Source organism: Trachypithecus francoisi, unplaced genomic scaffold (assembly GCF_009764315.1).
Source record: "Trachypithecus francoisi isolate TF-2019V2 unplaced genomic scaffold, Tfra_2.0 Lachesis_group17, whole genome shotgun sequence".
Lineage (NCBI taxonomy): Eukaryota > Metazoa > Chordata > Mammalia > Primates > Cercopithecidae > Trachypithecus > Trachypithecus francoisi.
Genome location: NW_022681462.1, coordinates 106,758,986 through 106,781,732, shown reverse-complemented (window position 1 = coordinate 106,781,732; position 22,747 = coordinate 106,758,986). Strand labels below are relative to the sequence as shown.

General features: G+C 46.1%; 1 protein-coding gene across 12 annotated transcripts in view; it reads right to left on the bottom strand.

Moving 5' to 3' along the window:
* Nucleotides 1-22,747, bottom strand: part of MYT1L (myelin transcription factor 1 like) — a 534,097-nt gene that overhangs the window by 105,958 nt on the left and 405,392 nt on the right. For all 12 annotated transcript variants that reach the window (XM_033176677.1, XM_033176686.1, XM_033176679.1 and 9 more), the window contains 4 exons: nucleotides 21,527-21,661; nucleotides 16,432-16,522; nucleotides 14,480-14,587; nucleotides 7,927-8,141 (listed from right to left, as the gene is read on the bottom strand). In XM_033176677.1, the coding sequence (XP_033032568.1) occupies nucleotides 7,927-8,141; nucleotides 14,480-14,587; nucleotides 16,432-16,522; nucleotides 21,527-21,661 (549 nt within the window). The remainder of the gene's footprint in view (nucleotides 1-7,926; nucleotides 8,142-14,479; nucleotides 14,588-16,431; nucleotides 16,523-21,526; nucleotides 21,662-22,747) is intronic.

Below are 22,747 nucleotides of genomic sequence, written 5' to 3'. Positions count from 1 at the left end.
AGACCTCCACCACCCTGTAAGATGCTACCACATGCCCACCTTACAGATGTGGAGACTGAGGCTGCCCAACGTCCACAAAGAGCCTCGGCTGCCATCAACGATGTGTTTGTCTGGGAGAGCTCAGCATCTTATCAATTAGAAAATGCTACCCCAGCATCTCTATATACCACTAACATCCAGGTTGACCACCAATCAAGCAGATAATCCCATTCACAGTAGCCACAAAGAAAAGGAAATACCTAGGAACACAGCTCACCAAGGAGATGAACGATCTCCACGAGAATTATAAAACACTGCTGAAAGGAATCAGAGATGACACAAATAAATGGAAAAATGTCCCATGTTCATGGATTGGAAGAATCAATATTGTTAAAATGGCCATACTGCCCAAAGCAATCTACAGATTCAATTCTATTCCTATCAAACTACCAATGTAATTCTTTACAGAGTTAGAAAAAAAATGACTCTAAAATTTCTATGGAATCAAAAAGGAGTCCAAATAGCCAAAGCAATCCTAAGCAAAATGAACAAAGCCAGAGGTTACACTCTACCTGACTTCAAAGTACACTATAAGGCTACAGTAACCAAAGTAGCTTGGTACCGGTGTAAAAACAGACACACAGACCAATGGAACACAACAGAAAACTCAGAAATACAGCCACACACCTACAACCATCTAATCTTTGACAAGGCCAATGAGAGCAAGCAATGGGGAAATGGTACTGGGATAACGGCCGAGCTATTCACAGAAGAATGAAACTAGACCCATACCTTTTGCCATATACAAAAATTAATGTAAGATGGATTAAAGATGTAAATGTAAGATGTCAAAGTATAAAAATTTGAGAAGAAAATCTAGGAAATACCCTTTTCAACACTGACCTTGGCAAATATTTTTTTGGCTAGGTCTCCAAAAGCAATTGCAACAAAAACGAAAATAGACAAGTGGGACCTAATTAAAGTAAAGAGCTTCTGCACAGCAAAAGAAACCATCAATGGAGCAGACAGACAACCTACAGAATAGGAGAAGATATTCACAAACTATGTCAGATGACAAAGGTCTAATATCTGACATCTATAAGGAACAAATACATCCACAAGCAAACCACAAAAAACCCCATTAGAAATGGGCAAAGAACATGAACAGACACTTCTCAAAAGAAGACATACAAGTGGCCAACAACCATGTGACAAAATGCTCAACATCACTAATCACCAGAGAACTGCAAATCAAAACCACAATGAGACAGTTTCTCACACCCGTCTGAATGGCTACTATTGAAAAGCCAAAAACAGCAGATGCTGGAGAGGCTGTGGAGAAAAGGGAACACTTATATATTCTTGGTGGAAATGCAAATTAGTTCAGCCACTGGATAGTAGCTTGAAGGTTTCTCAAGGCACATTAAATAGAGCCACCATTAGACCCAGCAGTCCCGTTATTGAGTATTTACCCAAATGAAAATAGATCGTTGTACCAGAAAGACACATGCACTCGTATGCTCATCACCATGCTCTTCACAGTAGCAGAGACACAGAATCAACTAGGCGTCCATCAGTGGTGGATTAGATAAAGAAAATGTGGTACACAGACACTGTGTAATACTATGCAACCCTATAAAGAATAAAATCATGTCATTTGCAGTAACATGGATGGTGCTGGAGGCCACAAACCTGAATGAATTAATGCAGGGACAGAAAACTTTGTACCACATGTTCTCACTTGTGAGTGGGAGCTAAACATTGAGCACACAGGGACATAAACGTGGGAACAATCGCCACTGTGGACACTAGAGAGGGGCATGGGTTGGAGAACTACCTCTTGGGTACTGTGTTCACTGCCTGGGTGCAGTATACCCATGTAATGAACACGAACAGGTACCCGCTGTGTCTAAAATAAAAGTTGAAACAAGAAAGAAAGATGCTACCTCTATGTGACAACATTTTACTTGAAAGAATTTTTAACTAAAACGACTCTCTGCGTTTCTTCCTCTCATCTTACTTGAGTCACCTTAAATTATCTTGAAGTTATAAAATGCAGATGTGACGATGCAATGAAAATAAATATTTCCAGATATTTATTTCATAAGATGCTCCAACTAGATGATGCCAAGTGGACAGTACCAAATTTTAGTCGGTGATTGATTTAGTCTTTTGATGAGCCTGTCGACTCACTACACTCAAATGGGCTGCGAAGACAGCATCTACTTTCACATGCATCCTTTATTTAATATAAAATATCATTTGAAAGTTTTAATTGAAACAAAAATAAAAATAAGGGTGCCTACAGTTAAAATTGCTCAGGAAAGGAAGGTCTTTGGTCCTAATAATTGTCCCTATTTGTAAAATGTCAGCATAGGCCTTCATGCCAGTATCTTTTGGACCACAATCAGCATTGCTCTGCTCAGTGCCCTGACAGCAGGGGGCGCTGCAGAGCAGGGGCTTCAGATTGGGGGTGCTCTGTTCCCCCTCTTCCAGCATGGAGGATGCTTGGTCTGATGAGAGCAGTTTCACAACAACAGAATACACTTTCTTTCAGCAAACAAAGCTTTTTTTTTTTTTTTTTTGAGACAGAGTCTCACTCTGTCACCCAGACTGGAGTGCAGTGGCGTGATCTCGACTCATTGTAATCTCTGCCTCTTGGGCTCAAGTGATTCTCTTGCCTCAGCCTCCCAAGTAGCTGGGATTACAGGTGCCCACCACCACGCCCAGCTAATTTTTGTATTTTTAGTAGAGACAGGGTTTCACCATGTTGGCTAGGCTGATCTTGAAATCCTGACCTTGTGATCCGCCTGCCTTAGACTCCCAAAGTGCTGGGATTACAGGCATGAGCCACCACGCCTGGCCCAAGGCTACTTTTGATCAAATTGCTTTTCAATCCATCAGCAGACAAGAATGTGTTAATGTTCTTCCAGGCGCCAAGAACATCGCTGTAGGTTATGAGCAATGCAGTAGCTTTAACTCGAGATGCCAGAGCTGCCTTCAAACAGGAGCAGCCGCTGGACCTTAAACCATCCTAAAAACACCTCTTCAACATTCCATCTCTTCTACTGCAGGAAAAAAGGAAAAGCGCACAGGATTTGTGTGATTAAATACAGCTGTTGACATAAAAATAATAATAAAAAACCAAAACAACAAAATATAAAACCTTCCAGGTAGGACCTTTTCATTTGCCTACTCTGCTCGTGAAATTCTTACTAAATGTACATGCCTCATTCTCCTAGGAATGTCTATTGCCTTATGGATTCACCTTTTCTTGCAGAGAATAAACATGTATCCACAGTATGAATTTCCACGAAAACTAGACAAATGCAATCACAAGATGTCCATCATGAAGATGTCTCCACTAGCTGGGACCCAGTAATCTTTAGACCTAACTTGATTCAGGCCCTCCTCTGTGGCACTGAGTCTCATAGTCTTTACACACTTCCACATAGTGTTTCAAGTAAGTTGAAATACGGACATCTAATCTTACATGGGAAAGAACAGAGCTTTCTAGCCAGTGGGATGACATCTCAAAGGCACACGATCTACTTGATGGAGTTGAGCTGATGTCCAAGGGGCGTCGGGGTCTCGGTGTCAGGCTTTCTTTTCCTCAGTGTCCTTGACACAGCTACTGCCTGCCTGGCCTGCCCAGGCCCCAGAGGGTGGAACGAATCTGCAGACCCAGCCTGTGGCCCAGTAGGAGCTTGGGGCCCGCGGGAAGACAGGCCGTCTCGGCAGGCGGTGCCGGAGAGGTGAGATGCAGCCATGCCGCAGGGCAGACTGTGGCACCGAGCTCCACGGACGCAGGCAGATGGAGAGTGGTAGGAAGGGCCGCGCACTGCCCACGGGAGGAGAGAACTTCACCAGGGAGTGGCCTCTGCTCAGGTAGAGGCCGTGGGGAAGTCAGCCAGGTGGAGGGAAGAAGGGAGCCCTGCAGGTGCATGTGATGGGACTGGAGACCGAGGGCCAGGGAGGTGCACTCCAGAGGGGTCATGCAGGAGAGACGAGAGGAGCCTGCTGCTGCCCAGGTAGTCAGGAGAGTCATCCGTGCAGCCAGGAGGGCAGGGGGCAAAGAAGAGGAAGTGCCAAGATGCTGGGAAGGTCTGAGTGCTGGAGAATTTGGAAGGTGGGAATCATCAAAAGGAGAACACGGGCAGAGCCCATTCGGGGGCTGGGAACCTGACAGGATTAGGCCCCCAACGGTGGGGTGTGTTGCCTGGAGACACAGCAAAAGGTAGAGATATATTAGGCCAGGGGGTGGCAACTTTTTCTGGAGAGGATTTCGTAGCAAATGTTTAGGCTTTGGGAACTGTGCGATCGTTTTTGTGGCCACTTGGCTCTGCCCTGTACTATAGAAGCAACCACAGCCTGCCCACCAAGCCCGGAGGGCAGCCAGGTGCCAATGACACTCTATGCATGGCAATGGCAACGGAATTTCACATAGCTTTTATATATCAGAAAATATTATTTGTCATTTGTGTTTTTCTCCAATTCTTTAAAAATGTCAAAGCCATTCTTAGCTCACCATACAAAACAGGGTGGGTGGGGCTGTGGCTTGGAACTCCCGGGAGAGGGCAGGGCCCAGATGCCCCAGTGGATGCTCAGTCCTCCTCTCCTCAGCCCCTCCTTCACCCTGCATGGATTTCTATTTCCTACAGACAACGTGAAGCCCCTTCCTCAGCAGCCCCCGCGGCTTTCCCTGTTCTTCCTTCTCGCGGGTCTCTGTCCTGGCCTCCAGACCACTGGCTGTGCTCACCATCCTGTGTGTTTCTCTCCCTGTGCATGATTTCTGCACAAACTCTATGATCTCATCTAAAGTCTACCACTTTGGTAAAGCGCATGCTAATCCTGCAGGCAGAGGGACTCCTCACTTCACCGGGCTCCAGTGTGTGTTTCATGTCTTGTGTATCCTGAGGGAAGGAATGATGACTGACAGATGGGTAGGCAGACACATGGACACACAGACACACAGACAGACACATGGACACAGACGGTCAGGTGGACAGCAAGTACTGGTGTGCTATGTCTGGAAGGATGCAGCTGGTGAAGTCAAGATTTTGTGAGTGGTTTGATCAAAGCTGGTATGATTTAAGGGATGATTCTCCAAGGCTGCAGAGAAGGTCCTATGTTCTATTTCATTCTGTATCTGCATGGCCCTGACCTTTGGTTGCTAAGAGCTGTACTTTTCTCCCTTACAACAGAACCATTTCTTTGCCTCTTTTTAGAAGCAACAAGTCAATTATTTGTGCACCTGAAGCAAGTATTGGCAAAGATACATTGGAGGGTACCTGCAGGCAGCAGTCACTCTACAGTCAGAATCTGCCACCTGGTGCCCAGGAGTGGGGCCGGATCCCCTCGGATCACACCCCATCAACAACCCTACCAGCCAGTCTTGTCCTAGTGGGCACTTTCCAGGATGCTTTTAAAATCTGTCAGATGAGTCTAGTGAAACGGAAACAGAGTGTCACTAAAAGCCCAGACTTCACACCCACACAATACATCTGCATAACACTTGTGCCTCTAAAATGTATACATGCACAAATAAGCAGAGGGTCGGCTCATTTTCTCACTACATTGTGGTAAGAGGCTGCATTTCCTTTTCTCCGTTTTCCTGAAGCCCTAACACTGAGCTTTCAGCCTTGTTTCCAGGGAGTCGGCTGCAAAGCATGGCTCAGCCTTAGTGTCCACAGCAGGGCCTCTGCCGGGCATGTGATGATCAATGCCAGTAACTAACATGTGATGGTGCCACCAAGCGCATCCTTGCACCTGTCCCGTCTCAGCTGATCTTCACTGCAGCCTGGCGAGGTCAGCAGAGGACACTCTTGCTTCCTCTCTGCTCCCGAGGAAACCCACGCCGTGCTGGGCTAATTTGTCCAGTAGCATCTGGCTCCTAAGAATGGCACCGAGAATATGCTCAGTGGATTTGACTTCGGGTCCCCTAAAGGCACCGTGACCCTGAGACTGCTCTGCTGCTCACAACTTCACCCAGAAGCCCCCTTTCCTTCTCAGGCTGGAGTCTGACCTTAACAATGAAGCTCAAGAAAGAAATCAGCCCACACGGAACAAGAACAGCAAAAAAACCGGTGCACAAAAATGAACCTCTAATGAAAGAATGGATCAAATCCCGGTAAAATGTCAATGAATTGGAAATCATATAAACAGCCTTCAATTATGAGAACTTAATTTCTTTTGATTCTTCACTTGTAGATGAACAAATGAGACAATAAGAAACCTGAAATTATCACAAACCCAACAACAAACCAACCGAACTATTTCTGTTATACCCTACAGTCACTCCTTCTATCCACTTATGTCTGTGTTTCTGACCAATATATGATAGCTCCAAGAAATACTAAATTTCATTCATTATACAAATAAATTGTTATTAAGGCAAGAAATACCATAGCTTAGAAAGATGTGCCGTCATTCCTGTAGAATGATAAAAATGGTTTCTGAACTCCCCAAGCATTCAGTTTAAATATTGTGTGTGTGTACTGTGATTTTAACTAAGTATCTTTTTCTTTGTTTCTGATCCAACGTCTCGCTCTGTTCCCCAGGGTGGAGAGCAGCAGCACACTATCTCAGCTCACTTTAACCTCTGCCTCCCAGGTTGAAGCGATTCTTGTGCCTCAACCTACTGAGCAGCTGGGATTACAGGCATGAGCCACCATGCCTGGCTAATTTTTGTATTTTTAGTAGAAACGGGGTTTTGCCATGTTGGCCAGGCTGGTCTTGAACTCTTGACACCAAGCGATCCACTTGGCTCAGCCTCCCAAAGTGCTGGGATTACAGGCGTGAACCACTGCACCCTGCCCTAAATATCTTTTTCAAAGAAAAGCTTGATGACCTTTTTAAAAAAACTATTTCCTTCCCCTGTGCTAGAGAGTATCATGACAAGATGTCTAAATCATCAGAACATGTACACCCCAAGTCCCAACTGGTAAAACTTGGCAATTACGTCTATACAGCCTAGAATTTAAAGCAGACACACAGTTAGATAAATAAAAAAAATGAAATAAATACAGTCTTCCCTCTAATGAAAAACTACTTACCAACTAGCTTTGTAGTGAAATGGTAACTAGTTCACACTCTTGGTAGTGGTTCAAATAAGCATTAGTCAAAATAAACTACCCTTTTCCCATGAAGCCCGTGGCCCTGTGTTTGCCGCATAAGCTCTATTTTGTTGGTGCCACGGCAGCCACAAGCCAGCAAGGAACAAAGCTATGGCTCTGCAGGCAGTACCCCAGGCTGCGCCTTGTTTTGCTCCATCGACCCCAGTTACAGGGGGACCCAGGTCCTGGTCTTGCTGTGAAGAGGCTGGGTGACAAGGAGGCCACTAGCTCTGGCTGCACGGGAATCACTGGTGAGCTTCTCAAAAATGTCATCGTGTCGTGCAGGGAGCCCTCCAGGGATTCTGATTTCATTGGTCATGAGGGCAGGTTGGGCATAAGAATTAAAAAAAAAAAAAAATCTCCCCGGATGGTTCTCATGTGCATGCAAGGCTGAGAATACTAAGGAGATGGGCGCAGAGCTCCTCAAAGCTCCCGGGAGCTGAGGGCTGCCTGCTGGCTCCCCCTGCACTGTCTGTCTCAGGCATTTATTTAAGGAAGCATATTAAGATAAGGGTACTGTCTTCCCAGTACCACAAAAGACAATGAGCCAGTCCATCGCTTCTCCCTCTCCACATTCCATGAGCAGCCGAGTGTGCTGTCTCAGAATGATTGAGGGAAAACCATCACCTTCCCTCCCCTGAAGGTTTGCTCTCCTACAGCTGTGTGGACCTGGGGGACTTTCAGCTCCTGGGCTGTGCTACGAACATCCTGTTCTTTTGGTACCCATTGAGTGACCACCACCGCTCAACTAATTTGTAGGACATTGATATACACAACAACAACATCATCAATGGCAACGTGTCTCTCATGTATAAGAGTGTGCACCTCCTACCATCATCATATCCTTTGGGGGATATATCCCTGGTTTGCACCTTGGGAGCTATGGCTCGCTTGCCATAAGTATGGCTGTCGTAACTGTTGTATTCAAACGAGGTCTTGGAATATTTCTCAAGCTCCTTGGCCAGGTTGGAACGCGGCGTCGTTGTGGGGACATTGTTTCTGTAGCCATACTGAGGAATCTCCAGCTGCTTCACGAAGCACATTGGCCTGGAAGTGAACAAGACAACAAACAACAGCTTGCTTTCCTGTGGCTTTGCACACGACGAGCTTCACAGTAAAACTAGACTATCTTACTTTTTAAGATGGGTTACCTTTCACTAAAACTACAACTTTTTTATTTTCTGAAGAAAAGACAAAGTGTGTTTTAATTATATAGCACCAGATTAACTGCCTAAAAGTCAACTTTGGCAATAAAAAAGGACAAGAAATAAAATCTTTAAATATGTTCCCTTTTCCTTCTTTCCTGTAAGAGCTCTGGTGGCATGGTGATGACATGAGATATGAGGATGGGGACAATCTCAGTCCTGAATTTTCTTTGCAGTGGTTACAAAGAGTTGCTGAATTATACACAAAGACGTTGCCTCAATAAGAAATTCCGCTTAAAAAGTAAGAGGAAGTAAAGAAATACTCTTAGGGACATAGACTGAGACAGAACCAGATCAAAATGTACCTAACTGGACAATGAGGTAGGCTAGGTGGTAATGCACCTTGTCAAGTACTAGAATATGCATTCAATGTTTTTACCTAGTAGTCATTTCTTATTGTCTTTGGAATAAAATATTTAAAAGGAAGGACAAGGTGGGCGCAGTGGCTCACGCCAATAATTCCAGCACTTTGGGAGGCCGAGGTGGGCGGATCACGAGGTCAAGAGATCAAGACCATCCTGGCAAACACGGTGAAACCCCGTCTCTACTAAAACTACAAAAAATTAGCCGGGCGTGGTGGCGGGTGCCTGTAGTCCCAGCTCCTGGGGAGGCTGAGGCAGGAGAATGGCAGGAACCTAGGAGGCGGAGCTTGCAGTGAGCCGAGATCGAGTCACTGCACTACAGCCTGGGTGACAGATCGAGACTCTGTCTCAAAAAAAATAATAATAAATAAATAAATAAATAAAAAAGGACGGACACCGGGTCGTTGCTCACTCATAGATATTGTGTCGTGTGTGTGTGTGTAGGTCCACCTCTTCGTCTGTCTAGGTCATAAGTGGAGTTTTTAGACTTTATACTTAAAACGATTTTAGACTTGCAGAAAAGTTGCACAGAGGTTTTCTTTACACCCTGCCACCAACTTCCACCAACGTGACCACCTTCATAACCGTAGGACAAGAGCAAAGTCAGGCGATTAACGTTAGTATGGAGTTCTTTCCTGAACTAGAGGCTGTATTTGGATCTGACCAGTTTTTCCACTAATGTCCTTTTTCTGACACAACCATGCAGGGTCCCACAGTGCATTAAGGGTCCTGCATTCTGTCCTCCCCACTGACAGCTCCTCAGTCTCACTGGGCTCAAGGCTTCATGGAATGGACACTGAAGAACTGCTCAGATACAGACATGTTCTTTTTTTTTTTTTTTTTTTTTTAATTGAGATAGTCTGAGTCTTGTGGCCTGGGCTGGAATGCAGTGGCGTGATCTCAGCTCACTGCAACCTCTGCCTCCTGGGTTCAAGCGATTCTCCTGCCTCAGCCTCCTGAGTAGCTGGGACTACATGCGTGCATCACCACCACGTGCAGCTAATATTTTTGTATTTTCAGTGGAGATGGGGTTTCACCATGTTGGCCAGGCGGGTTTCAAACTCCTGACCTCAAGTTATTCACCCACGTAGGCCCCCAAAGTCCTGGGATTCTAGGCATGAGCCACTGCGCCCGGCCATAGATGCATTCTTAATCATAACATCCTACAGTCTCATCTGCCATCTTTGTATTTTTCTCAAGTGATTATCCTGCCTCAGCCTCCCAGGCAGCTGGGATTATATCATGAGCCACCACGCCTGGATAATTTTTGTATTTTTAGTAGAGACAGGGTTTTGCCAAGTTGGTCAGGCTGGTCTTGAACCCTTGGCATCAAGTGATCCATTTTCAAAAAAATAGAGACCTTTTCACATCAGCATCATTTTACACACTGTAAAGCTAACAAAACAGTGAATTTTAAAGGCAGAGAGTTTCCTGTTGAATTTTTGTCATTCTAAACTATATAAAATGTATTCCAACTAAAGACCCAACCAAGCAGGAAAAACAAAAGGTGGTGAATTCATGCATTAGTGTGAGGTTCATAGTCAGCTTAGGAAGGACAGTCATTTTTTTTAGACGTAGTTTCACTCTGTTGCCAGGTTGGAGTGCAATGGTACTGTCTTGGTTCAATGCAACCTCCACCTCCCGGGTTCAAGTGATTCTCCTGCCTCAGACTCCCAAGTAGTTGGGATTACAAGGTCCTGCCACCATGCCTAGCTAATTTTTCTATTTTTAGTGGAGACAGGGTTTCACCATGTTGGCCAGGCTGGTCTCCAACTCCTGACCTTAGGTGATCCACCCGCCTCAGCCTCTTGAAGTGCTGGGATTAGAGGCGTGAGCCACCACACCTGGAGGAAGACAGTAATGTTTGAGTAAGATCCTATTTCTTGATTACTAGTATCAGTAAGATCTGCAAATACTGCCTGTACCTCTAGCATGAATGTGAAATTTTAGCAGATGTATGAAAGCATGATATCAGCAGGTACAAATGTGTGCTGTTTAGGAAGGAAACTCTTTGGCAACAGACGTGCAGACAGTATTCTGTTTGTTCTCCCTGGGGATGGAAACCTGAGGGGTTTTGATCTGTTCCTTTCCTAACTTATTTTCCACAAGTATTTTTGTGTGTCTGCATAAATATATTTTCTCTCGAGTCCTCGCTCTCTTTCTAAAGACGATGTACACAGGCACACCAAGATCATCTATACTTGCCTTACAGAAAACAGGTTTAAAACTATTGTCTTGCTTTTTAATTATTTTCATGATTATGTTTTGCTTTTTTATGATTCACTGAAAAAATATTTAGAAGACACAAAAGCTATTTTTTAAAAAAATTGCCTGTAGATCTTCAAGAGACAAAAACTTTTAAGGTTTTGGTGTATTTTTTATGATTGACTTCATGCATTTTATATTTACTTAAATCGTTAGAATCTTACACTTTTACATATTTTATGTTTCCATTTTACATGATATTTAATTTTCCTTTTTGTTTCTCAGGCTTTAAAAACAGTTCTTAATAGCAGAGTGATATTGAAATCAATGAATATTGTACTATTTAACTATTTTCCAACTTTTTGATTTTGTTGCTGTTATAAATTCTGACTTAATAGGCACCCATGTAGATAATCTCTCTTTACTCTGATTATTTCATAAATTTATATTGGTTTTGATGCAGTTACAAAGTTTTGATAACTGGATTTTTTAAGAAAAGAAAGTCAGAGTTTAGACTGTTTGATAGCCATATCTATACTTTTATAACAGTATTGGATATATATCCAATTATATATATGTAAATTGGATATTGGTTAAATATCCAATTTATTTACCAAATCACCAATACATTTATTGTGATTTCATTAATTTAGCCGATTTACTTCTTGTCAAATCAATAAAATCATGTAATAATTGTCCATTGTTCTTGAGACATTTTCCCAGATAATATGATGGTGCATAAATGAATAAATCTTCAGGCCTTGCTTTAAAAGATGCTGGGGCAGGCCAGGCATGGTGGCTCATGCCTGAAATCCTAACACTTTTGAGAGGCGGAGCCAGGAGGATCACTTAAGCCCAGGAGTTTGAGACTTACCAGAGCAATATAGGGAGACCCTATCTCTCCAAAAAACAAAAAAAATAAAAATAAAATTAAAAAAAAATTAGCCAGGCATGGTGGTGTGTGCCTATTATCTCAGCTACTCAGGAGGCTGAATGGGGAGGATCGCTTGAGCCCAGGACATCAAGGCTGCAGTGAGCCATAATTGTGCCACTGTATTCCAGCCTGGGCAACATAGTGAAACCCTGTCTCTAAAATTTTTTTTTAATTAAAAAAAAAAAACAAAAGACCATGGGTGATGTGATCATATTTCAAGGGTTCAAATGCTATGAGAATTCCGGAGAAGAGAGAACACTCCAGGCTATGGAATTCAGTTATGTTTGAATGGAGAAAGGGATGTTTGAAGTCAGTTTTACAGAATGGGTTGATTTTTAAGTTTAAAATCCGCGGGGTGGGGGTTGGGGGGTGGTTAGAAAGCATTTCAGGAAAAGAAACTCAGCATCCAAAGGTGAGCAGGCAAACATCAGAGTGGAGGCTGTTTGGACAAGGTGGTATTCACAATTACATGCATGCCTCGTCGGTCTCCAGCTGCTGTGAGCTTCTCCCTGAGATCCTCACTCCGTGCTGGCCCCCGGGAGCAGAGCAGCCCATAGGTGGCCACTGCGGCCCCCAGGAGCAGAGCAGCCCGTAGGTGGGCAGTGCAGTCACCTGGTGACTCCAAGAATGGCCAGGTACTAGAGTTCTTCCAGATTCTCAGGGGTCTGGCCAAGGTAGGCTGAAGAAAATTAATGAAAGCCCTCAGCAAGAAATATCTCCCTACCAACTTTCAAATTCTCCTTTGACTAATAATGATCCCTCCTTGGATTACACAGACCCGCGGGTTGGTCTGCTTTTTTTTTTTTTTTTTTTTGAGACGGAGTCTCGCTCTGTCGCCCGGGCTGGAGTGCAGTGGCCGGATCTCAGCTCACTGCAAGCTCCGCCTCCCGGGTTCACGCCATTCTCCTGCCTCAGCCTCCCGAGTGGCTGGGACTATAGGCGTCCGCCACCTCGCCCGGCTAGTTTTTTGTATTTTTTAGTAGAGACGGGGTTTCACCGTGTTAGCCAGGATGGCCTCGATCTCCTGACCTCATGATCCTCCCGTCTCGGCCTCCCAAAGTGCTGGGATTACAGGCTTGAGCCACTACGCCCGGCAGGTTGGTCTGTTTTATTGGGTGGGTGGGGGTGGTTTTCATGCTGCCAATAATTAGCTGTGGGCTGGTGGGGAGAGGGAGGGTGGCCTATGACTTGTTCAGCGTTTGGTCTTGCCATAGGGAAGATGGGTGCATTTCCCTGAAGGGGCGGCTCCCTGAGATGGGTGCTCTGGGGGCACTTCAGGCCGGGACCCCCAAATGCAGAAAACTCTGTGCCACAATTTACTGAGGAGTTCTCTCTTGATAGTAGAGTCGTAGATGGTTTTGTTTTCTTATTTTTGCTTAAATATTTATAATTTTCTATAAAGATTTTAACTTTTCTATTTAGGGAGGAAGGGAGTTTAATGACTATGTTAGAAGCTTCTTGGGATGTTATGAAATAATACTCAAGAACAAAAAGGATATTTATATTGTTTGCCTAGTGATTTGCTCCAAGATATTTATCCTAAAGAAATAATTTACTTTTTTATTTTTTTTAGACAGGGTCTTGCTCTGTCATCTAGGCTAGAGTACAGTGGTGAAATCACAGCTCACTGCAGCCTTGACCTCCTGGGCTCAAAGCAATCCTCCCACCTCCGCCTTCTGAGTAGCCAAAGGAGTAACGGAGGCAAAGTGCTGTATACATGAAAGAAATGTTTATTATTGCCCTCTCTTTAATAGTAAAAGCGGGAAACAGCCCGAATGCCTCAAAGCTAGAACCTAGTTTTGGCACTGGGCGGGGGGGTACGTCTGAACAGTAGAATATACGTACCTGTGAAGATGATAATTAGGATGATTACATAGAGACAAAGATGCGTGTTTCTGCAGTGATGTTGTGTGAGAAGGCAGGATATGTGGCAATTGTCATAGTTTTCACGTGGATGAGAATGTGAAGCAACATGTAAGAATGAAGGATGTATAGCAGGGCTGTGTGCATGGGGAGCTTGTCCTCCCCAAACTTAAAGAAAACAGTGGTTTCAGGTGGACGATCTGTAACACTGTAACACTGATTGACCCACGGTAACATTCGGGTCTTTTAACCTCTCTGCACTCTGGGTTTTCTCACTTGCCAAACGGCGGTGACAATACCTACCCCCACCTACATCGCAGGGTGTCGGGTGTAACAGGAGGGAGCTCTGCCGGCTTTGCACGCGAGAGCTTCCACACGCATGCGTGGGGTGCTCACACCCCTAGCATTGTCAGAAACATCAGCATCCGCCTGCAGGTTGGTGCAAGGCCCTCTCCTCCAAATTATGAGAAAATTACCTTGGGCATCTCATTAATTTTCAAAGCTTCCCTTTAATCTAGCACTCAGACTCATGAAATACCAGGTCCAGAAACAAAATCAGAAACGATTTCCTCCAACTCTCTCATTTAAGTCGTCCCAATGAGTCCACAGACACCAGGGGGAAAATGACACCCTTGCCCTCACACAGCCTGGCCTGGAGTGAGGCGTTCCAGCCCCGGCTTCCAGCACAGCCCCGCCCTCCCGTCCCAGTCCCTGCTGCTATAAGGACATGCCCTGAGCAGGTGTCCCCAGGGCTCCGAGGTGTGGGGTGGACTGTGGATAGAGCTCACGGACGGACGGCGCACTCCTGCTGGGTACCTGAGCACGCGGTCCGAGGCCTGGCTGGACTTGGACACATCACAGCTCTGGTGCTTTTCCTGTGCCTTGGCCAGTTTCTCTGCTGCAGCGATCGGGCATCCGGAGAGGCTGCAATCACAGAAAGCGGGTTGAATGGTCCCGCCTTGAACGCCTTCACAGGACACCAATCCTCCCTTAACACCAGGACCCTGATGCAGGTGGAGCTGGGAGGGGTGGTTTCCCAAGCCTGGCATGGGCAATCCTGATGGGTGGACTGGGAGAGGGGAGGTAGTCATGTTTCTAGGTGCATGCTTTCTGCTTGTCTCCAGCAGAGAATGCTGGCGGCAGTGCTGTGTGAGGTGTACTCAGTCCTTCCCAGTGAGAGCGTCCCAGCTCCATGCATTCAGGAGGACACAGCTGGTGAAAACTGTAGACAGATTCCGTTCTGGAGAGCTCACCATTTCTGGAGATGAAGAATTAACAGCTTGGGTAGGATGAGTTTTTAAGCCCCTGAATGGCAATGAACTGACTGTTACCAGAAGATGGAGCTCCAAGCTGATTTCCTAAATGCTATTGACTGTGGCCTCTGGGGGGCCTGTCTGACTTTGGCCCTTTGGTGTTCTCCACAAGCAGGGAAATGAAAGTGGAGAGGAAAGCAGAATGATTTCTAGGACTGCAATAAAATGTTCTGTGGAGGCAAATAGTTCGGGCTTCGTCTAGATGGAGGAGACAGCAGCTGGGCTCTTTTGTGTGCAGGCTCACTTTATGTGAAATCACTGTGCCTGCTCTGTGGGTGTCTCCATGCATATCTGCTCATATGCACAGACACTCCCCCATATATATGTCACACCCCAAAAACACGCCCGTGCTGGGGTTTGACGGAGGCCCTGACACTGCGGATGCCGCATTGAACAGCACACAGCCCACACCTCTCCAACCTGTTGATCATTTCCTGCTTCTGTAGATTAAACACCTGAATGTCTCTGGAGGGCACAGTGGTCATTTGTTTCGTTATAAATTTAACACAAAGAACCAGCTTTGCCAGTCAGACAAACAAAAATTAGAGTGAAGCTTATAGTAGTTTCCTTCTTTTAGATATAATTTTATGTGAATTCATAAAACCACAGACTGTCAGACAAACTTTAAAAGAATCACTTTTCGGCCTCTGGAAATAAAAAGTTATCAGATAAGAACGGAATATTATGGGCAGCTGAGTAGTTCTTATCAAGTCTGAACAGAACAGGAAAAGAGAACTGAAATCTTTCACAAACAAAAGAGTGATTTCGAGTACATTTGTTAGCGGGAGTCCAGAGTCTATTTCTCCAGCACCCCAGCCTCCCACAGACCCCCACCCAGTCTGCTAAACATCTGTAAGTTTTCTGAAGACATCGGTACTTGTGATCTGGGGTTTCCGCAGAATTCCAAGGGCAGCCAAGCCAAGCTACATACTGTATAGGCTTGCTGCATTCCAGGCCATGTCCTGTCCAATGAGCACTAGGACAGCCCTGTCTTCACCCTGGAGGACAGCAAAGGCTTGGCCTCCTTCCTTCCAGCCATTGTAAATGGTCATGGTTTCCACTCCTGATACTATACCCTGCTACCATAAAGTGGGTGGGGCAACTAAAACCATCCAGTTTGCACCACAAGGGCATGGAGTGCTTGCCACTCCTGCGCGTTACGTGGAGGTGCTGTACTTGGGGAGCACCATGGGGAGCACCGTATGGAGCACAGTCTGCCTCCCCGGGAAGGAGGAGGCATGGAAGGCAGCCGGCGCTCCCTCCCACACCAGTGCTGCACGTGGGTGCCTGCACTTGGGGAGCGCTATGGGGAGCACCATGTGGAGCAGGTGCCTGTATGTGGGGAGCACCATAGGGAGCACTATGTGGTGGAGCACAGTCCGCCTCCCCGGGAAGAAGGAGGCATGGAGGGCAGCCGGCACTCCCTCCCACACCAGTGCCGCACGCGTGGCTTACCTTCTGTGGGAGTTCCTGTTGCTGTTGACATGCCCGCGCCCCGTGCAGCCCGGAGTGGGGCACTTGAGGACACTTTCATGCATGGCAAGGACTTGACAGGGAGAGGCAAAGAGAACAGCCAGCGTTAAAACAGAGGCACAGTCAGGACACATGAAAATGCAGTCATTTAACAAAGGCCAAGTCGCTCATGACAGACAGTCCTACAAACGTTTGTGATGGGCATGGTCAGGAAAACACACGTGGGAGGAGAAAGAAGGTTGACCGGACCTTACGCTAAGGGCCTCACACAGCAGGGGTGCTGGACCCGGGGGCCTGGGAGTTCAGAGAACACAGAACTGACTCTTTCCTGATGGGTTAGGAGAGCCAGGGCCTCACAGACATTACCCATGCATAAGCACAGAGTGTTGATTAGCCATAGAACAACTCAGAGGCTGCGGATTTTAAAAACACCCCTGTGCTTTGGAAACACACAGCATTATGAATGTGTGGTGGGTAGATGAATACAGAACCACAAACCTTAATTTTAAATAAAATGAATTAAAGAATCACGCTTCCTTTAGGAACCTAGTGCTTTATTATTCTTTAAATAGAATGAGCTAGAATAGTAAGCGTTCTGTGTTTTTGCCCTGTGAAATGAATAAGCGGGAGAGGCCGCACGGACTCCTCTTGTGGTGCAAGGGTGCTACTGGCCAGCTGGCTGCGGGGAGCTGCTTGCATTTTCCCAGCGGTGGTGTTAGACCTGACTTATTTGTGTCTTCCTTCTTTTCTGGTCCTTCGTGAACACTCCACTACTCTGGGTTCTGGGGCAAGGTTAGCAGGGACGAAGGGACCCCCACACAGACCCTGTCTGCATGATGCTCTGCTCCTCTGAGCCTGCTGTCTCCAAACTCCAGGGCAATGGGGTGGCGGCTTTCCCTGCCAGCAAGGTTTACCTGAGGCCAGGTGAACATGGAAGGTCTATTCAAAACAGATCTGCCTACCCTAGTTACGTAATTGTATTTTCTACACTTTTCCTCCTTCTCTAGAACAACGTCTCTCTTTCCCCTGCAGTCTGCTGGGCACTGAATCCCACGTCCACACGGTGCTGCTGTTATCTGAGTCCACACCCTGTCTTCTTCCTGCTGGGCAGTCCTTTCCAAAGACTCTGCTTTGGTGTTAGCTTTATCACTCCCACAGTTCCTGGCTTGTCCTGGATGTGGTCGGTGCCTAGTAAGTGCCGTCAGAAAAATGAGTGATCAAAGTGAGCCCACCTTTGGCTCATCTTGTGCTGGGACCCGGCTGGAGGGGGTCACAGGAGGGCTCCTTTCTGAGAGAATCCAAGCACAGTTCCCTGCCCTCTTCCTCGCCTATCCCAGAGGAAGAAGTGCTGCTCCTCCCTTTCAGGGAGGCCTCTCCAGGAAGCACGTGTGCGGTCCTCCTTCCTGCAGGACATCCATCTACCTACTTCATTCATTCTTTCTTCTTTACTATTTGTCCACCACCATGTGACAACAGCACACAAATGCTTTCCTTCACACAACTTTCCTCTGACGTGCACCTGCACCTTTCCTTTCCTTTTATGGTAAACTTTTCACACACAGTTTTCCCTGGGGATGGCGCACATGGGTCACTCTGACCTGAGGTCCCCATGGCAAATGGACCTTACCCCTGTCTCCTGCTGCGTGGAGGTGCACACTCCCAGCCTCGCCCCTGAATCGTCCTGAGGTGGACTGCGCTTGCAATCCTTGGTCCACACTCTGCTGCTACTTCATCCATCTCAATCACAACTTCTGCAGCATGTGCAGCTCCTATGCCTCTCTCCTCTTCTCACATCCGTCTCTTGGGGTCAACAAGAGGCTTTTACTCAAGAAACCCTGCTGGGCGCAGTGGCTCACGCCTGTAATCCCAGCACTTAGGGAGGCTGAGGCGGGTGGATCACCAGGTCAGGAGTTCGAGACCAGCCTGACCAATGTGGTGGAACCCCGTCTCTACTAAAAATGCAAAAATTAGCCAGCCATGTTGGCATGCACCTGTAATCCCTGCTACTCAGGAGGCTGAGGCAGGAGAATCACTTGAACCCTGGAGGCGGAGGCTGCAGTAAGCCGAGATTGCGCTATTGTACTCTAGCCTAGGCGACACAGTGAGACTCCGTCTAAAACACACACACAAAAAAAACAAAAAACAAAAACAAAAACACCCTGTGACCCCCCTAGTTCTTCCTCTTGGACCTCTGTGGCACCCCGGGTGTTGCCTTCCTACATGGGGCTTTATCAGAAACACCTTCCTCTCCTGGTTTTCTGTTTCTGATTTTCCTCCACCTGCTCCTGTTTCTGTGCTTCATCTTACCATACATTCATGGCCAAACTTCCCATTTATGAGCCCTCCTTCATTCCCGCCTTATGTCTCCTCCCTAAGCAATTCCATTCTCAGTTTCCATGAATGCTGCTCCAAGGATGGTATCCAGGTAGCCACCTCTCCACCTGACCTCCCCAGGCCTCCAGAGCCACCTCCCCAAATCCTATGGAATATCATGCAGCCTCTCCAACTCAAGTGGAAAGAATACAAGTCCCAGTTTCTCCACCAAATGTGGCCCTACTGCTCAGCTTTCTGTACGGATTATCGGCCCTGGCGTCCTTAAGTTCACCAAGGCCACAATCCTTGGCTTCCTCTCGGTCTCCCCTCTTCTCTTAGTCCTCATGTGTGCTGTCCTCCACAGCCTGCCTGCCTATCTCCGGATGTTTTGTGAATCTGTCCCAGCATTTTTATTCCTACTACCATTGTCTTTTCCATGCCCTGATCTCTTGTGTGGACTTTTACAACAGCCTTTAGAAAATGCTGTGGGTTCCTCACCTCTCACACAGGACAGCTGGAGCATCACCTCAGGGCAGCCTTGGGGACTCTGGGAGTGGTTCTCCCTCCTGCCTAGACCATGCTGTGGAGTCCCCACTGTGCAGAGCCCCGGCATCATGCAGAGCCCCAGCCTCATGCCCATGCCCTTCTCTCAGCCGGGCTGGGAGCTCTCTGAGGGCCAGTACGGTGTCTCGGGCAATGGCGTGTCCTCGGTGGTCCTGACACAGTGTGCTGCTGGTTTCTTTATGGAATTTAGTTGGACAGAAATGATGATTAGGGGAAACTAGCCCAGAAAAAAATAAAATTAAATTAAAAGCCTTCTATGGATGGAATTCTCTAATCATTTTAGTAAATGCTTGTGGTGTTACAAAGAATTGCACAGGAGCAAAGGCTGAGAAGCCTCCTCTGTATTGTCTGGCATGCACCTGTGCTGCCCGTGGCAGAGCTGAGTCTCCCTGCCTCCGAGAGCGATCTGGCCCTGGGAGGCACCTGCAGCCGGTGTGATGGGCACCTTGCCAGTCCACACTCCCACTTCATTTAGGCCTGTACTGTGAAAACAGGGAGTCAGAAGAATTTCCCATCCATAAAAACGAGCTGACAATCTACCTTGAAGGTGAATATGTAGGTCTTAAAAACACATAAAGAAACTCTTTCTTCTTAGAACGCAAGAGCTTCGTCCTCCTGCCTCACTTTACAGATGAGGAAGATGAGGTATAGAGAGCTGCAAAGTGTTGGGTGTCACATCATGCGTTCAAATGGAAACCGGAACACCAAACCCAGGTTTCAGAGGAGACAGAGAGGTTTGGAGGTCAGACAGATACGGATTTACATCTTAGCCTGGAGCTTACTTGAGCAAGTTAGTACCTGCTCAGATTTGTTTAACAAGATGTCGCACATCCTCAATTTGCCAGGTATTGGCTAACCTCTGGAAAGAGAGGGTGCCAGAGTCTCTGACTCTCATCTTCCTCATCCGAATGAAAGGGCGGGTGCTGCCCTACAGTGTTGATTGGGGATTGGGTGAACTCGTGTTTGCTGTGTGCGAGCTGCGCCCTGGCACCAAGTGTGTGCTGGGTACATGGAAGCTGTTGTCAAACCATGCTGTCTTCCTGCTCATGTAACACACGGGATTGGAGCCACTTGCTCTGATTTGTTTATTTTTACGGCTCTTCAGGCTTGTTCACAAGATGGTTACAAAAAACACAGGTTTGCTATTTTGAGGAGCCATTTGAAAACCTGGAGCCATAATCGCATCTAAAGATCTTTCACTGTAAAACGTTCAGCAAACACTTCCTAAGACCCAAATGCTCCTGAGATCGTTTCTTTGTGCTGACAGGTTTTGCTCTCAAGTATCTCAAAGTTACCCATTTTTCAAAAGGGCCTTGAAGTAATTAACTGGTCATCTTGTCACCTCTCAAGCCATGTTATGACACGTCCCCCACTAGAAACTTGTCTTAGACAGTAAGGGAAACTCTTCCCATGCCATAGACTCAAAACCAGAACCTTAAACTCATACACTAATTTCTGAGAATGTGCCTTTTCCCTGAACCGTCAATTCTAGCTGCAGTATTTAATTTATTGGCATACTTTATGTGCTGAAAGGATAAACAAAAAAAGATGTATATCATTTCAATTCTAAAAAAATTTAGTTATATTCATGGATTTATCCCACACGATCAGAACCTAATTAAAAAGAATGCTTAAGATCAAAACCCATCTGATTTCAACCTCCTTCCTTATTGAAGAACCTATAGTGTTGAAATGTTGAGACAACTATGACATGAGACAGACTTTACAGGTGAAATGCAATAAAACTTCAGATCTAAATATGCATTTGGATGATGTACAGAAATTCAGATATTTGGGCAAGAAATGTCTGTCTCAAGGCCTCTCTCCTCTGGGATTCCTGGCAGTTTCATAGTGGAAGGGACGTCTTAGAGACCATCAGATTCAATTCTGCAATTATGAGAAAAGATGCCCGGAAGCAACCTGCCAGGACCACAAAGCAGGTCAGAGCTGAACTCGGGACGAGAACCCAGGCCTGTGCAGGAGCTTTGTGAGGGGTGGTGGGCTTCATGGTGCACCACTCTCCTGGGGCTGTGCCACTGGCACACCCACGAATCCTGGATCAGTTGCCCATCAAGTAGGGGCCTAGTTAAGTCAGGTCGCACCGAGCCGTACGATGGAGATGACGTCAGGTAAGAGGGATGACAGAGACAGAGTCATGGGTGTTTGTATCCCCAAGGGAAGCAGTGAGATGTGGACTTACTTTCTGGAGGGACCCTATCTTTGTGCGGGCATCCGGACAGGCTGCGGTGATGTGGGTACAGCCCAGTTACGTGGCCGGTTCCATCACACCCGGGGGTTGGACACTTGCTCTCTTTCTTTTCTGTTCTTGAGGGATCTAAAAGTGACAACAGGTGCCAAGAGAATAAATGTTTACCAATCAAAGACAAATGTGATTATTTCACAATCTGAAGGAACCTTGCTAAAGAAAGAAATAAAGCAGGTGTCGGGGGACAGGCTGTGACATCAGACTTTTGCTTAGTTCTTTGGTTTTGGGTGACTTTCTTCAACCTCACACAGTATACCATGAATCATAAAGTATTTTAATTTTTATTCTAAAGAAAAGAAAAGCCTACCCCTCACCTTAACTCTGATTCATTATTTTCCCGTGTGTTACATGATAAGCTGTGTTGCTCAAAGGAATCAACGTAAATCGTGATGAGACAGTGACCTTCTTAGAGAACGAAATTCTGTGCCATCATCATTCAGCAATTTTCCGTGAAATTCAACCAGAGAGTGTCATTCCGTTCAAAACCTCTTTAGCTGAATTTCTTTCTTATTGAGTGCTCTGATCGCATACACTAGAAGCTGCAGGATTTGACTGGCATTGAAATTTGCTCTCCGGAGGTCAGGTGACATTGTTTCGTAGCACACCAATTCAGCGCTTTTCTGAAAATAAACTGAACTCTCAGAAGGCACTGCAAGCAAATGACCAAAAAGGTGGAAAGCCCACCTGACAGAGGTGACGGGTAACCAACATGTTTCAGAAGCCACGGGAGCAGCCTTTTGTTTTGATTTCTTCATCTGTACTTGGAACCAGAGGAAGGCTCGTAGAATGCCGTGCATGCATACACAAAATTAAGAAGTAATGGGTTTCTACAGCCCTGTCGGCTTCTCTGCAAGTACCAGTCAAGGGCAAATTAGGGCAGAGCTTTGGTTAAAAAATAAATTCAGTACTAGAGGCCAGAAATGTAATGATATTGCTCACAAAATTATTTCTATATCCGGAATTGACTACAGTTCATAAATATGCAATATAATAACTTCAGAAAATATTTCTAAAGTAAAGCTCAGACCAAACAGTAAATCTAAGTGTGTGAAACACTGTATTTTTAGCCAGTTTTTGAAAACCAGTTGCTCAGATCACCAACAGATAGCGATCATTATTAGTCCAGAAATGCAATAGTTAAATTTTCTTTACGGA